This window comes from Nyctereutes procyonoides, unplaced genomic scaffold (assembly GCF_905146905.1).
Source record: "Nyctereutes procyonoides isolate TBG_1078 unplaced genomic scaffold, NYPRO_anot_genome, whole genome shotgun sequence".
Classification (NCBI taxonomy): domain Eukaryota; kingdom Metazoa; phylum Chordata; class Mammalia; order Carnivora; family Canidae; genus Nyctereutes; species Nyctereutes procyonoides.
This window is the reverse complement of record NW_026575046.1, coordinates 68,820,687-68,836,536: the sequence shown is the minus strand read 5'-3', so window position 1 is coordinate 68,836,536 and position 15,850 is coordinate 68,820,687. Positions and strand designations below refer to the sequence as shown.

At 36.5% G+C, this 15,850-nt stretch overlaps 1 protein-coding gene across 8 annotated transcripts in view; it reads right to left on the bottom strand.

The window, feature by feature from the left end:
• HERC4 (HECT and RLD domain containing E3 ubiquitin protein ligase 4) overlaps positions 1-14,266 on the bottom strand; it is a 137,140-nt gene extending 122,874 nt beyond the window's left edge. For 3 of the 8 annotated variants that reach the window (XM_055324894.1, XM_055324896.1, XM_055324900.1), the window contains exons 1-2: positions 13,915-14,265; positions 11,862-12,166 (exon numbers count right to left, since the gene is read on the bottom strand). In XM_055324894.1, the coding sequence (XP_055180869.1) occupies positions 11,862-12,087 (226 nt within the window). In that variant the 5' untranslated portion in view covers positions 12,088-12,166; positions 13,915-14,265. Of the gene's footprint in view, positions 1-7,318; positions 7,455-11,861; positions 12,167-13,435; positions 13,581-13,914 lie in introns of those variants that run through there. The other 5 variants (XR_008664350.1, XM_055324901.1, XM_055324895.1 and 2 more) reach the window with 4 other exon arrangements.
• Positions 14,267-15,850: the final 1,584 nt, after the last annotated feature.

Here is a 15,850-nt window from a genome sequence, read left to right as displayed (position 1 = left end):
ATAGAAGACAGAAGTATTTTCATGTTTAATGCAATATGAGAGACATAGTAGGAAAACATGTTTGTTGAATAAATACCTAAAGTTCAGTTATAAGTGAAAAAGATGTGCATTGTCTATCTAAAGACAAATATGGAAACAGCATATAGGCTACTTCAGTGTAAGGCAGACCTAAAATTAATTTCCCATTCTAATACTAATGGTAGTTTTCCTTTAAGAAACATTTAGAACTCTCACCACATACCAGGCAGTATTCTTTTCACTTTATATGTTATCTCACTTAATCATTACAACCACCCTAAGAATGTATCATGATTATTCTAACAGAAGTGAATACTCAGGCACAGAAAGGCTAAGCAATGTGCCCAAGATAACAGAGCTAAGAAATAACAGAGTCAGAATTTGTACCCAAGCACTCTAATTCCAGAGCCTATTTGAAAATAATGATAGTATATTTACGTTATTAAAAAAAAAAAAGTATGCAGTGAAAATCTAGGTCCACTATCCATTACCCTGTATCAACCTAGTTCACATCCCTGATCTTACACCTCTGCACCAAGGTAACCGCTATTATAAGACATATATATCCCTCCAGGGTAAATGTATCTACAAGCAAATACAAACATATACTTTTTCATATTTTATCCAAAATATAGCTTTCTATAACAATGTTCTATACCATGCTCTTTTTACTTCATGATGTATCATAGAGACCTTCACATATTGTCAACTACATACTATTGTATCACATTGACTGAATAAAAAACAATTTTACCAGTTCTCAACAACCACAAGGTTGTTTACAAGGTTTTGCAACTATAAATAATGTTGCAGGGCAGCCCACGGGGTGGCTCAGCGGTTTGGCTAAGCCTTCAGCCTGGGGTGTGGTCCTGGGGACCCGAGATCGGGTCCCACGTCGGGCTCCCTACATGGAGCTGGCTTCTCCCTCTGCCTGTGTCTTTGCCTCTCTCTGTGTCTCTCATTAATAAATAAGTAAAATCTTTTTTTTTTTATTTTTTTTTAAATTTTTGTTTTTATTTATTTATGATAGTCACACACAGAGAGAGAGAGGCAGAGACACAGGCAGAGGGAGAAGCAGGCTCCATGCACCGGGAGCCCGACGTGGGATTCGATCCCGGGTCTCCAGGATCGCGCCCTGGGTCAAAGGCAGGCGCCAAACCGCTGTGCCACCCAGGGATCCCAAATAAGTAAAATCTTAAAAAAAAATAATAAATAATGTTGCAGTAATATGCCACTGTGTTATTTTGTACAGACACAAATGGAGCTATGAGAGAGAGCTATATTCTTGTGTGGTTTTTTTTTTTTTAAGATTTTATTTATTTATTCATGAGAGAGACAGAGACATAGGCAGAGGGAGAAGCAGGCTCCCCACTGGGAGCCCGATGCAGGACTTGAGCCCAGGACCCCGGGACCACAACCTGAGCCAAAGGCAAATGCTCAACCACTAAGCCACCCAGGCCCCTATTCTTATGCGTCTTGAAAAAAGGGTATGTACACTTGCAATTCTAACATATGTTGGCAAAATACCCCCATAATGTTTATCAATTTACACTAACAACCTATGAACACTTGTTTACGGACAGCCTCACCACAGAGTACACAGCAGTCCCCTCCCCTTATTTGCAGGGGATACATCCTAAGGCCTAGTAGATTTCATTTTGAAACCATGGATAATAATGAACACTGTATATACTGTTTTCTCTATACATACATAACATTTAATTTGTAAATGAGGCACAGTAAGATTAATAGTAAAGTAGAACAATGATAACATACTGTCATAAAAGTTACGTGAATGGTCTCACCCTCTCTCAAAATATCTTATTGTAATGTACTCACCCTTCTGTGAGATGTACTGAAGTGAGGTGAATGAGGTAGGCATTGTGACACAGCATTAGACAACTACTGGCCTCCTGACAACATCAAGACGACCATCTGCTTCTAGACCAGCAGATGACTGTGGGTAACTGAAACCTCAGAAAGTAAAACTCTGGCTGGGAGGTGAAGGGGCCATTGTATTATCTAAGTTAAGGATTTTTGCTAACCTGTTATGTAAAAAATGGTACCTCAGTGTAGCTTCTGCCATTCTCTTTAATACAAGTGAGGCTGAAGAATATTCATTTAAAGAGTCATTTGTATTTCCCCTTTAAAAAAAAAGATTGTATTTATTTATTCATGAGAGACACACAGAGAGAGAGAGAGAGAGAGATACAGGCCAAGGGAGAAGCAGGCTCCGTGCAGGGAGACCGACTTGGAACTTGATCCCGGGTCTCCAGGATTAGGCCCTGGGCCGAAGGCAGGCGCTCAACCGCTGAGCCACCGGGGATCCCTGTATTTCCCTTTTGTGAACGAACCATGTTGCTACCGGACTGTTTTCATCTTGTCAATTTCTGGGAGTGCTTTATATCCAGAAAATTAGCGTTTTGACTATAGTGAGTCAAATATTTTCCCATTTATCTTTTAACCTGCTTACAGTAATTTCTATCTGGCAAAATTTTTTTCATGTGGTTTACTTTTCTGTGCCTCCCTCACAATTCAGTCAGAAAGGCTTTCCTGACTCCAAAATAATAAACAAATTTGTCCATGTTTTCTTTGAGCACATTTATCATTAGTCTTTACATTTAAATATTTGATTCATTTGGAATTTATCCAAATATATATATGGCATGAGGTAGTAATCCAATTTTCTTTGTTCCCTGGATGATGCTTCTACTTATTCTAAGATTATCAACAGCTACACTTGGAATTTTTCCCCCATTGATTTGAGGTGATTTGGGTCTATGTCTGGGCTTTATATTCTGTTTAACACACCTATTTGTGAGGCAATTTTAACTATTTAAAGACATTAAAATAAGTTACATATTTCTGTTATTTTTCAGAGTTTCCCTAGTTGGTTTATTTTTCCATAACAACTAAATCCATTTATCTAGTTCCCTCAAAAACCAAAACAAAACAAAACACCACTTGGTATTTTTGTTAGGATCACCTCAAGTTGACAAATTAACTTTAGAGAAAAGTGACAGATTTGTTTAGGTTGACTAATCCTACCCAACACGGTTTCCATTTGTTTAAAATTTTTGTGTCCCTCAGAAATGCTTTCAAGTCTTCTTCATATAGGTCTGGTACACTTCTTGGGTTATATTCCTGGGTCATTTCATCTTTCTCTTGCTATTATAAATAGTGTATTTTCTTCCACTGTTGACATCTAATTGGTTCTTGTTTCCATTACATTTTAACCTTGATTTGGGGCAAGTTTTTAGCCTCTTGAATTTTTATTTCCCTCACCAGCAAGACTGACCTAGTATGTCCTTTGCAGGGTGGTTTTATGATTCTGGGATAAAGTATAAAGGACTTAGCTCAGCACCCGGCACATAACGGTGGTTACCATTATTATTTTTAAATACCAGCATTCCCATACCTAAGTAATATATTCCAAGTAATATTTCTAGTTAAATTTCTCTCCAGTTTAGTATGAGGTTTGTATCTTTCTTCTCCCTTACACTGCCATACCAACTTCTAACATATTCCCTTTCCTCTGTATTTCCAGTTACAGAGGAAACTGGAACTCAACTCCCCAACTCAGTGTAGAAATAGACCTATGTTCAGACAGAGGTAACACCAACCTGTCAGGCTTTTACCTAATTACTCTCCAGAAGATAAGTATAGGTCTATTAAGTCCATTTCTGTTAGAATACCTAGGTATGAAATCTATAGATAAGCAATAACTGGATCAAAAACCAAAGTATATATGTGCTAATTGATAAATACTTGGGAGCAACTGTGGGAAGCAATCTAAGCTCCACTTTACTCTCGTCATATCATACAAAAAAAAAAATCACAACCTTCTTCAAATAACTTATAAGTAAGGCAGCATTCCTCCAATTGTTTTCAGATGCTCCTAATTCTGCTCCTCTTTTAGCCTTATGCTGTTCCTTCCCCATTCTCATTTCTCTTTCACAAAAGCAACAGCATATCTGAGGACACATTTCCTAGGAGCTCTTGCCTACATGCTAACACATATGCAATATATAGTTAAAATTATTTCAGCTATTAGTGGAATCAAAAATAACTTTTATGTGATTGCATCTTGTGACTTCAAAAACTTTGCTTCCAGTAAAATCTAGAAGGAAGTCATAAAATCAGGCACAATTAACAGGTTTGTGTTAAGCAAAAACAAGCAAACGAACCTATTAATAAAATTCAAATGAGTGGGCTACATGATGGTACCTGGCAAATAAATGTTTCAATTTTACAGAAATATTACATCACCAGGTACTTTAAACAGTCCCTACAAAACACAAAATCAAGTACTGTTAACAGATTACTAGTTACTCAAGTAAATAGGTTGCAATCAGGGAGAAATTTACAGTTGAAATGTTAGCCTACTTTGAACTGAAGAGGAAAAAGAAACTGGAAATAAAACATCTCATGCTGTTAGCACTAATCTTTCTCCCCACTTACAATACTGAATTTCTTATTGATCACTGAATATTGTTATCAAGTTCAAAACAAAATTCACTTCACCCTATCTTTCCTCCCCTCCTAAAACAAAACAATTAACATTCATTTTCCTGGATTCCACATTTCTATTAATTACTAATTCAACCTAGAACCACACACACCTGGCTCCCCCCTATACCCTGCTTGTTCACTTCCATTTGGTTAACCAAAGCCTGTCCATTCAGCCTTCCCTAATCTCTCCTTGATTTAATAGCTCCTTTGTATTAAAGGGCCATAGTTAGAGCCTAACTGATTTCTTTACCTCTAAATTCTCTCCCCTCCTCTCCAGCATGAAAAACCTGATTAATTTTCATTCCAAACTATCAGTGGACATCCACCTTAAAATTAAATTCAAGCTCCCTAATTTGATTAATTCTACAGTCTGAGCACAATTTATCTTCCTAACCTTCTTGCTCACTATTCTCAGACATTTTAGTTAAATAGACTACTATTCCCTCAAAAGGCCTCCAATTTGCCTAATTGCCATCTGAACTGCTTTACCTATAAAGTTCTTATTCTTTCCTCCTTGAAATACTATATATACATCATTGAAATACTATAATATTATATATCATATATTATCTTCCCTATAGAAACTCACCTACAATCCACTCCATTCCAAATGGTTACAATATTCCTCCGTAAACAACAGTAATCTGGTTATGCATCTTCTAACATTTAGCACATTTTGTATGCATTTCTGCATTTGTTTTATCTTCCTTTCTGGATCTTTAAATGATATTCATCACAGTATAATCAAAAGCTTGTCAAATGAATACATTTTTAAAACTCATTTACAAATATCTTTTTAGCTTATCAACTTTGTAGAGTGAAGCACAACTATGCTTAATTTTAAAATAAATTCAGTTACCATATCTTCTAGAATTGCTAAAATTATTCTTTTTCCTACAGAAACTAACAAATGCAAATAAAGACTAAGTTGATACATGGTATCATAATTCATAACAAAAATCTGGAAATAAATTCCAAAAAACAGAACACAAATGTTGGTACATTTAAATGATGAAGTGTTAAACTATCATTAACAATATTCCTAAGTAATATTTTAAAACATGGGGAAATACTTATTAATACTTATTAAAGTATTATTCAATTATTAGTAAAACAAAAAACTGAGATATAAGAACATACGCCTACTCTGATCACGCACATACATGAGTATAGAAAAAGTCTTAAATGACAATAGTACTTATCTATGCATGATAGTATTATGGTTGATTTTTACTTGCCTATATTTTTCAAATTCTCTACCAAGAACATGAAATACTTTCATAATTAGAAAAGGATTATAAACTAAAAATGTGTTATTTCAGAACAGCAGAACACCTAGCAAAGGAATAAAATGAAACTAAACTCAGATATCAATAAAGAATTAGGATATTTTAAAATATATGAAAAACACATTATTATTAAAGGACTCCAGAATATTTTAAGGTCAACAAAAGCTAAACTAAACTTCTGCCATCCTAGAACTGGAGAAAAAAAGAATAATTCCACGCAAATAAAATATTATGGTTTGAAGACTGAGTCACTAATATTCAAGAAACTTCCCTTTTAAATAATAACTCCAATAACACATTCATACACAGCACAGGTTTTTCTCACATGTAAAGTAACTATCACAATTCATTAAGATAATTATATATCTTAATAAATAATTATTGCCTTCTTAATTCCATCAGCATGAAAGAAATCCATGGAAGCTGAAAGGAGATAAATCATGGGCTCTTTAATATGGTTTCTTCATTAGTGCTTCCCACTTTTCTACTAACAATCCTAGCACAAAAAAGCCCCTGTAACAATACATGAATGCATGTCCTTTATTAGGTTTTCTTTAATATGTACCGGTACCTGATACATACCCAAATACCTGATATGCTTTCTAGCCTAGGAAAACTAAGTATCTATGAAGTGAGACTTATTTCTTCAAAGCAATTTTAAAAATACATGGGGTCTGTAAGAAATAAGCTTTAATAGTACTACATATTTGTATGACATATTGGGAACACAGAACCCTAAAAACACTTACCAAGATGATGGAAACTAGCCACCTAAGCTTTCACCTGCAACAACCTAGGAACTCCCCAAACCGCAAAACTGAAATCTACCATACTCCTGTTCTTTCAAGGAAGCAAATCGTTCACTACCAATCAGATAAAAAATATCAACATACCAAACACACACACAAAAAATCACTGGTTCTAAGCCTCTATTTGTTAGACTGCTCAGATTAGGCATCTACTACTATAACTGTCTTCTTTGTGGGTTAAAGGTTTTATAAAGCATTCATCAAACCAATGCATCCTACAAAGAGATACATGGCAGACTTGATAAAATATAACTAATCCAAGTTCCAATGTTGACACCAAATCCACCACACCTGGAAATTACTATGGATCTTGGATAGTAGCATAGCATAGCATTAGACAACAAAGGGAAATAGAATGTGATATATAACAGAGGAAAGAGAAAAGACTAGGTGTTACCATAGTTGTTTGTTTAAATATTCTTCATACCACACAAGGTTATAATGAAGTACCAAAGTGGTAACACAATGCAAACCATCTTGGTAAAATAATGATTTATTTTAAAAGGCCATCACATAAAATGGCAAAGAAACAAATTAGTATTTGATCTTCCTTAAATAGAAGATATTACTGTAAATAATTCTAAACATAAGAACAATTTAGTGAATAAGATAGGTGACTGGTAGACTTAAATTTTCAGATTCAATTTATAGATGTTCACCAGTCACCTGCTGTTTTGACAAGTTACTTACCAACTTGTGCTGCCATTTCTCCGTAAATTTATCCCCTAAGGGTGAGGATAATTCTTGCAAATTGTGTCACAAGCATTTTGAAAGGAACCATGAGTTATTGTGTAATGCTCTTGAAATTCCTCAGATGTAGGGTCCTACACAAAGTAAAGTATTATTATACATCTCTCTAACAGTAGTCATCTGTTTGCATTATGATTTTTCTTTCCTACCCTTGACACTGTGATTCTTGGGCACTAACCTTCCTCAAAGTAGTGTCCAAAACAAGCCTCCATTCCTGTCCCAAGTAATTATACTTTTTTCAAGTCTTCATATCATCCAAATCCTTCTCATCCTTAGAAGGTATCATGAAAACTAAGAGTTATAAAACAAAATAAGCTTCTTTGATATTATATGCTTTGGTTTAATAAGAAATATGTGGGATAATTTGGTATTTTTAATCTTCTCTCAAAGTGAGTAATTTTATTTCACATATTTATATATTTATTTTCCTATTATTTTAAATTGACTATATTTTAAGGAGTTCATGTAAAGATTTATGTTTTATGAACAGAGAGAGCAAGTCAGAAAATGATGAAGCAAAAAGGCAAGCATGTAACTACTGCTATATGACCAAAATGCTTTCATTGGACTGACCTTACAGTAGAAATCACCATTTTGGGATATAGGAAACAATCAATGCTCATCATCTTTACAACTTCTGTAGAAGAGTTGAACATAAGCTACAACATGTTTATCATACTATTTAAAACTTTATCTGCCGCTGACTTTGCAAATCAAGTTAGTCTTCAGTTCAGGAATAAAATATATATATTTGAATTTTTAGTTTATGTTGGCACGATATTACATCCTGAAAACACAACTCTCAAGCTTCTTATATAGTTCCTAAAATGGCTTCTTTCTGAATTTACACATCAGAAGGGAGGAGATAGTAAAACATGGTATCTTCATTGTATAACGTTAATTATAATAGAGTAAAATTTTAAGAGTTTTTTTTTTTTAAACCTCAGAATTACATTAAAATACTGATGGAAACTAGTTTCCTCCTAGGTGAATAAACATTGTTTCATCATCTAAATATGGCATGGGAAAACCTTCATGGGATAAAGATAAAACCACATGATTTAGAGTGCTCCCTTAACATTGTTAGCCTACTGTCAGTCTTTTAATCTCATTTTACTTCAGTTTTTCTCATTCGTAAAATGGGGACTATAACACCTGTCCTAGCTACAAGACTGTTATGAGGATTAAATGAGATAATCTAGCTGAAAGAACTCTGTAAACCATGAAAAGCTATCAAACAATCATCTCTAAGAGGACTACATCATATTATTTACAAATTTATGGTCAAAAAATATTTAGTACTGTTTCTAACATGAAACAAATGGAAGTAGATGTGCAAAACATTAGGACTATGGTTACCAAAAATAATACCTATTATTGAATACACAATGAACAAATGATCTTGTTTAAAAAAAAGTACACTTCCTATACTTAAAATACTCAGAAATGAATTTGGAAGGAAATATAAAACAATTTACTTAGATAAACTGGTCTAGCATATTAAAGATCAGATATATTTACCTGTTAGCTATGAATTAAGAAATGAAGAGCCACTAGCTATAAAAGAGTTTTAAAAAATTTTTATGAAGGAAAAATACATACACAAAAGTGAAACAGATGTTCGCCCCTCTGGAAATTATCAAAAAGAGCTCATAGTGATAGCAAGGGGCATACATATACAAGAGAACGGAGATGAACATGGACACAATCTGTACTCTTGGTATATAATAAAGAGTATCAGTGAGCCTTTCCTATGTGGTTCCTAAAATTTTCAGGATGGAAACCTCTCCCAATAGGTAGGCTGAATCTATTTACTACAGTATAACTCTCAAGATTAGCTTATCCTTAAGGAATGAAGCCACCTTTCTTTTTCACTCCTTATTACAAAATATTTAATATGTTTATAAAGCCAGTTATCTGTAAGGAAACAATTCCTAGCTCTCTCCTTTCTATATTCTTTGTCAGTTCAAAGCTCTGATGAAATGAATTATGTTTATTACATGGTTCTAGAAAATCAGACTCACTCAATTAACAGAAAACTTTAAAACCAATTAAATAAGAACTCCTTACCTTCCAATTCAGGTCTCAAACTCACAAATTAAAAAAAAAAAAAAGTTGGGGAAGGAGTACATTTAAATCATTAAAGATTTATTCCCAAGGGAAATAATTTTATTTAAAAACATTAGAGGTTTCCACTCAAACACCTTAAATGAAAACTGAGGTTAAAAAAGTCCCTATCAGAGCAACTGGTACCTTTTGAACTTTTACTTTCTCCTAACTCTGTCATTCAGATATACTTCAATGTGTTACTGAACCTGGATTTCCAGTAAAAAGCTTTTCTCAAGATCAGGCTCCTCTCCTATACAACTAAAAACTATTTCAGTGCCAGACTTACTTTCTGCCTACATATGTGATCAGTGGTTGTATTAAAATTAAGACTTTATTTTCTTCCAGAAATCTTCAATCTATCCCATAATACATTTCCTATTATTTAAATTTCCCAGTTTCAGGGACACTATCATATCATGTCAACTTTCAATCTTCTCCAGCTATTTCATTTATGTATGCCACATCTCCCAAATCAGGCTGCAAACTTTTCGAAGACAAAATTCATGACTTTTTCACTTTTCTAGTCCATAAATGTACCCAGGACAATACGGCAATCCTGAAGAGGTACTGTAAGTTAGGTAAACCCACCCTCCCAACTTTGTATTACCAAATAACATTTCCAAAATAAATCAATACGGTGATATAAATGTCACAATACAATCATCACAATGTCAACATGACCAAAAAAAAACCTTCTTCTGGCTAGTTAAGTTTCTCAGAGTCTTACCTACAGAGTTAAAAGCTGATAAAGACACATCCTACTAATGCACAGTGTCTACCCTGTCCTGGACACAAAACAGATGCTCAGTAACATTTAAAAAATTTAAACTTTAGTAAATTTCAGTAACCATATTACCAATTTCTTTGTACTGGCTTTGTACCTTTTACTTGTCCTGTGGCCTGTCAGAAATTACTAAAGCAATACAGAGATATGTTCAATTATTTCTGTGGAGCATGTCAAGTATAAAAAAGGCAATAGCCCCAAAACCATGAAAATCTCAACTTGAGGCAGCATTCCAAGCTAAGCAAAAAAAGTAAAGGATACATCCGCCTCTGAAGCAGTGACAGCAAATACATATCAATAAATTACCATTGTCTACACACCACAACCTCAATACCTAAGATTATGAAATTCTGGTAAGATTCCATAAAACATTCTTAGTGAGGTAGAATATAAGACAGCTGCCACTTTACCTTGAATTCTGCAATTATTAAACCTACTGTATTAAGGACTGCTACCATTCATCCAAAAGATTTAAATTACAAATTAAGGCAGAAGGAAAAAGATTAAGATCCTACCAAAAAGAAAGGATGGAAACTATACAGGATTTACAAGTTAGAAAGGTGAGGTTTGGCATGGTAGTGAGATGATATGGAAGATGAATAACATGCTTTAATTTAATATTTAATATTTTACTATTTTATACCTACCTTTACCTCTCAAAAGTAGACTAACAATAGAAGCCACTTAAATAATGAAGTGGTAAAGAAAAATAATTCCATAGAAAATACTTAAGTGCCATTGTTGTTAAAGTTAAAAGAAGAAACTATAAATCAGTACAGCGGAGGCCCTATCTGAATTTGCCACCTTAAAAATTAACTTTTAGTAATCATAATTAAGAGCAAAATTCACTTAACAGTATTTCTAAGTGTGGTAATAATCTTATTTTAAAATATGTCTGTATATCTAGAAAGAGAATATGATGTGTGAACAAATCCCTCAAAATTCTCATTATACACTAAAAGTTATTCTACATTTGGCTTATACGGCAACTACAAAATCAGGGCATATTATAGTCACAAAACTTTTAATAGCTAGTGCTTCTACTTGAAAGTAGGAACTTGGGGGAATAAAAGATATTTCTAACTAAACCAAATAAAATTTTGTATTTAAAATACAACAATAGGGAGAACAATAGGAAAATTAGGATATATTTTAGGCAAGCTTCCATCTTATTTACTTTTCTTTCTGATGTATTGAAAATAACACGATAGATCATGCATTTAAAATCTGCAAAGGTAGCTGAATAGTACTTATTAAACAGGACCTACATATATTCTCTATACCTATATAATCTGTCCAAAAGAAAAGGTATCCACATGGCATGCTGAGTTTTCTCTATTGTTTTACATAATAATTACATTCTAAAACCAAAGCTTCATACAATAAGGGTTTATAACAACAGTTTAAAAAAATAGAAACCACGAAGTAATTGAAGTACTTAGAAGCATGCAAATGTAAAGGATATATTTAACTCCAGCTCTGCTTTTAAAGCTTAATAAAAAACTTAGGTCTAGTACTAAAGAAATTCCTTGACATTTCAAACTTAGATGATATAATTATTAGAAAGAGCAAACAAAATTTTCAACTTACCTGGTTTCTTTCTGGATTTTTCATGACCCAGCTGTCCTAGATCATTACATCCACATGTGTACACTGTTCCATCATCCAGGACAAATACAGTATGTCTGAGTCCACATCCCACATCTCGGACCTTTTTATTTATAAAAAAGTCACTTTTTCTGGGCTCTAGTACAATTTCTTCATCAATTCCACCCAAACCTAGCTGTCCAAAAGATGCATTTCCCCAGCACAACATGTTTGTAATTCTTTTGGTCTTCCAGTTTCAATAAAAACCTTCCTTCTGAAACACTGGAAAGTTGGAGGTATCCCTATGTCTGAAGAGATACAAAAAAAGTTAATATGACTTCAAGGAAAACACGTAAAAAAAAAAAAAGTTAATATGACTTCAAGGAAAACACGTATAATTATTCTCTCAAGTGCTATGCTACAGTAATTACTACATAGTAAACATGGAACCTATTTTATCAGATGCTTCATAAGTATCATCTGGTTTCAGAAACCAAACTGTATTTTTAGAAATATATAGAATCATTTACAAAAAAAATTCTCTCCACAATTCTTTGCAAAATTTAAAACCTATTACTAGAGTTGCTACCTTGTGAAATCATTTCATTCTGAGCAAGAAATAAAACATCTACCCACTACCCCCAAATCAATATATACACAATGAAAAACTGTGCCAACTACACAAACAAAACCCTGCAATCCCCCTCAAAGCCTAACATAATTAAGCCTTTAAATACCCACCTCTGCATCAGCAAACTGAAGTTATTTGTAACAGAAATAAAACCAATAATGGAAACTAAACTTCCCACAATTTAAATAATCTTCCAATTATTCACACTAACATGCCCTACAGAACAGCACGGTTGTCTCTTCAAACCTCAATCTTAAGACAATCGCCTCCCAAGACATTTTACAGATCAAAATAGTAATACTCCGACCTCACCATTAATTTTAAAACTAAACCTACATAATCACATACTCACAAAAGAAAATACGCGGTTTAAATATCAAGATGCTCTCCCCAATTCAACATTTTCTATTACGAATGGTAACTGTGACGGAAAAGTATTTCCCGTGGGCAATCTGTATTATCTACACCTCTGAGACAAGTATTTGGAAACGGGGGGGGGGGGGGGGAACTGCAAGTAACCCCAGTACTGCCGATTTTTCAAGAACAGGAATGGGGGGATGGGACATTAATAGTCTGGTGGCGAAATCTGTAGAACTTTCCAGTACACTGAAGATTTCTTCCCTTGTAAAGAGGCCTATCAAAGAGTCCATTTCATGCAAACCCACACAGATTTTTAAACACATCACGTTACTAAATAACAATTACAGGAAGTCAGCCTTATTCCTACTGTAGTCACCCACATTCCTTACACAGAACCTGAGAAGTTTCAAAATCCAACTTTCCTACGTTCGGGCTAGCTATTGCCAAAGCTGTCCATTCCATGACCTATCCATTCAGAAAAGTTTGGTTTTATTCTTTTGGGACATCGGAACTCGATGGTTCCCAAGAGTTCTGCATTGTCTAACCTTTTTTTTTTTTTTTTTAAGAATAGAGGACAGAAAAATACCTCAAATATTTTAGCGCATGAGGGTTAATCATCCTTTTCTTCTAAAAAGTCAGAAGATATGAAAAAGGCGTCCTCTCGCTAGCAACAGGTAGGGGAATGAGAAGCACTTTATTCCCATCATCCCCCGAACAGGCACTCGGATCAGCTCACGGGAACCAGGAGAGAGAAATCGTCCGTACACACCCAGCCCCGCGGGCCGACCGGCCAACCACGGCAGCCGCCCGCTCGCAGCAGCCGCAGAGGCCACCGACAGGGTCCGCAGTTCGGCAGCCCTCAATCCGAGGGAGGCCCTTCCCCAAGGAGGTGCGACATTCCAGCCCCCCGGCCCGAGATCCCCCACCGTCCGCGCCCCCCGCCCCCCACCCTGAGGAAGCGCTGAGAAAGCACCCAGCGCCAAGCCGGCCTGTATCCGCCAGGCCCGGCCTGCCCCCTCCCTAATGCCGTCACACGCCCCCGAACCCACCGGGGCAACGACTCACCCAGCCCGTCACGGCAGGGGAAGCCCAGGGCGACGGCGGGCGGCGCCTCCCCAGAGAGTGAGGCAGCGCGGCAGCTGAGGCAAGTCTCCAGCTCCTGGACCTTCCTCCTTCAGCCGCCGGCGGCGAACACCAGAGCTCCTCCGGCGTCCGTGCTGCTGCTCCGCGGCTCCCCTCCTTGGCTCCTGTGAAACTTTACCGGGTACCTAGAGAAAAACAGCAGCCGCCGCTGTCCAGTCCAGAGACAGCCGTCAGCGACCCGGATGGAGCGGGCGGGGAGGGACAGGCGGCAAGCGGGGCGGAGAGCGCGAGGGGTGGGGAGAGTTGGGGAAGAGACTGGGGAGGAGAAGGGAAAGGGGGAAGGTAGGTACGCGGGGAGGGGGAGGGGCAGGCCGGAAGTGAGCTACGGAGCACGCGCACGAGCCCGCCCACTTCCCGGTCCACGCGCCTGCGCTGGAATCCTCCCAGGGCACCTCGACTCGCGCGCCTGCGCAGTGTTGCTGCTTTGCGTTGCTTGGAGGAAAATGCCAAATACAGAAGTTGGAGTTGGCCGAGGCGGTTGGGAGTGTTTTGCGTGTCTTGTAACAAAGGTTCTGCGCGCTGAATGGCATTTTGGTGAAGAAAAATCTCTCCGTTTGCTGGTTTGGCTTTCTCCCTAGAGGCTCCAGTCTATTAGTTCATGCTTCTTTTTTCCAAAGAGAATTTGGAGTGGCAGATACACATCACAAATCCGAATACAAAGACGGGTGAAACCTTTTCTTATACCCTTAGCCTCAACGGGAGCTAATCTGAGGATGCCAGGTATATTCATAGCGATGACTGAACCAGCTGGCAAATGTATCCGCACCACCAGTTCAGGCTCCTGGTGTGATGGCTGCCATCGCTTTCTGCGCTCTGCCTGAAAGATACACTACACAGTGCAGGGCCTCCTTCATTCAGAGAAAATTAAGCAGTGCATGTGACTGGAGTCCTTGCTTCATAAAAACGGAATCTGGCTTTCCTAGGACAGTGTTCATAACAATCTCTTAAAAATGAGGAAAACTTGAAACAAGGTACTCCTGAAATTTTGCTAGACTTTGCTAGAACCTGTGACATCAGAGTGAATGTTGAGAATTCAGGAAGCTTTCCTCAATAAACCATGTTTCTTTATTTCATTGAAAAATCAATTTCAGATTAGGAAATGTCTGTGCTAGAATGTGTATGTGTATTATTTTCTCACAGCTGCCATAACAAAGTATCATTAATTGGATGAATTAAAACAGATTTGCTGTCTCACAGTTATGGAGACTGGGAGTTGGCAATCAGTGTGGCAGCAGGATTGGCTCTCTCTTGAGGTCTCCGAGGAGAATACTCTCCATACATTTTTAACTTCTGGGGGTTGCTGACAATCTTTGGTATTTCTTCATTTGTCGATGCATCACTCTAATCTCTGCCTCCATCTCTGTATGATGTTCTTCCTGGTGTGTCCATGTCCAAATTTCCCTTTTATAAGGACACCATTCATTGGGTTAAGGTCCACCCTGATCCATTATGACCTCTTTTTAACTGAATTACATCAGCAAAGACCCTCTTTCCAAATAAGGTCACATTTTCAGGTACTAGAATTTAGAGTGAAGCATGTCTTTGGGGGATTCAATTCAACCCACAGCAATGTATTATAGAAACAAGCATAAAAATGTCAAGATACTTAAGTAAAGAAGGCATAATTTCCATATTGGGAGTGGTGGGATACTAACAAAAACATACTTTGTTTTTATTTTGATAACTTCATTGCCCTGGACTTTTGTTGTCTTTTTTACCTAAAGGATTTGATGTCTCAGTATATCATTAGAGGGGGAAATTGTGGAATCTGATATCTTTAAGATGTGTACTTGACATTGCAACAAATAAACACTAAAACTTGAGTGGCTTAATATAATGGAAGTATATTTTCTTTTAT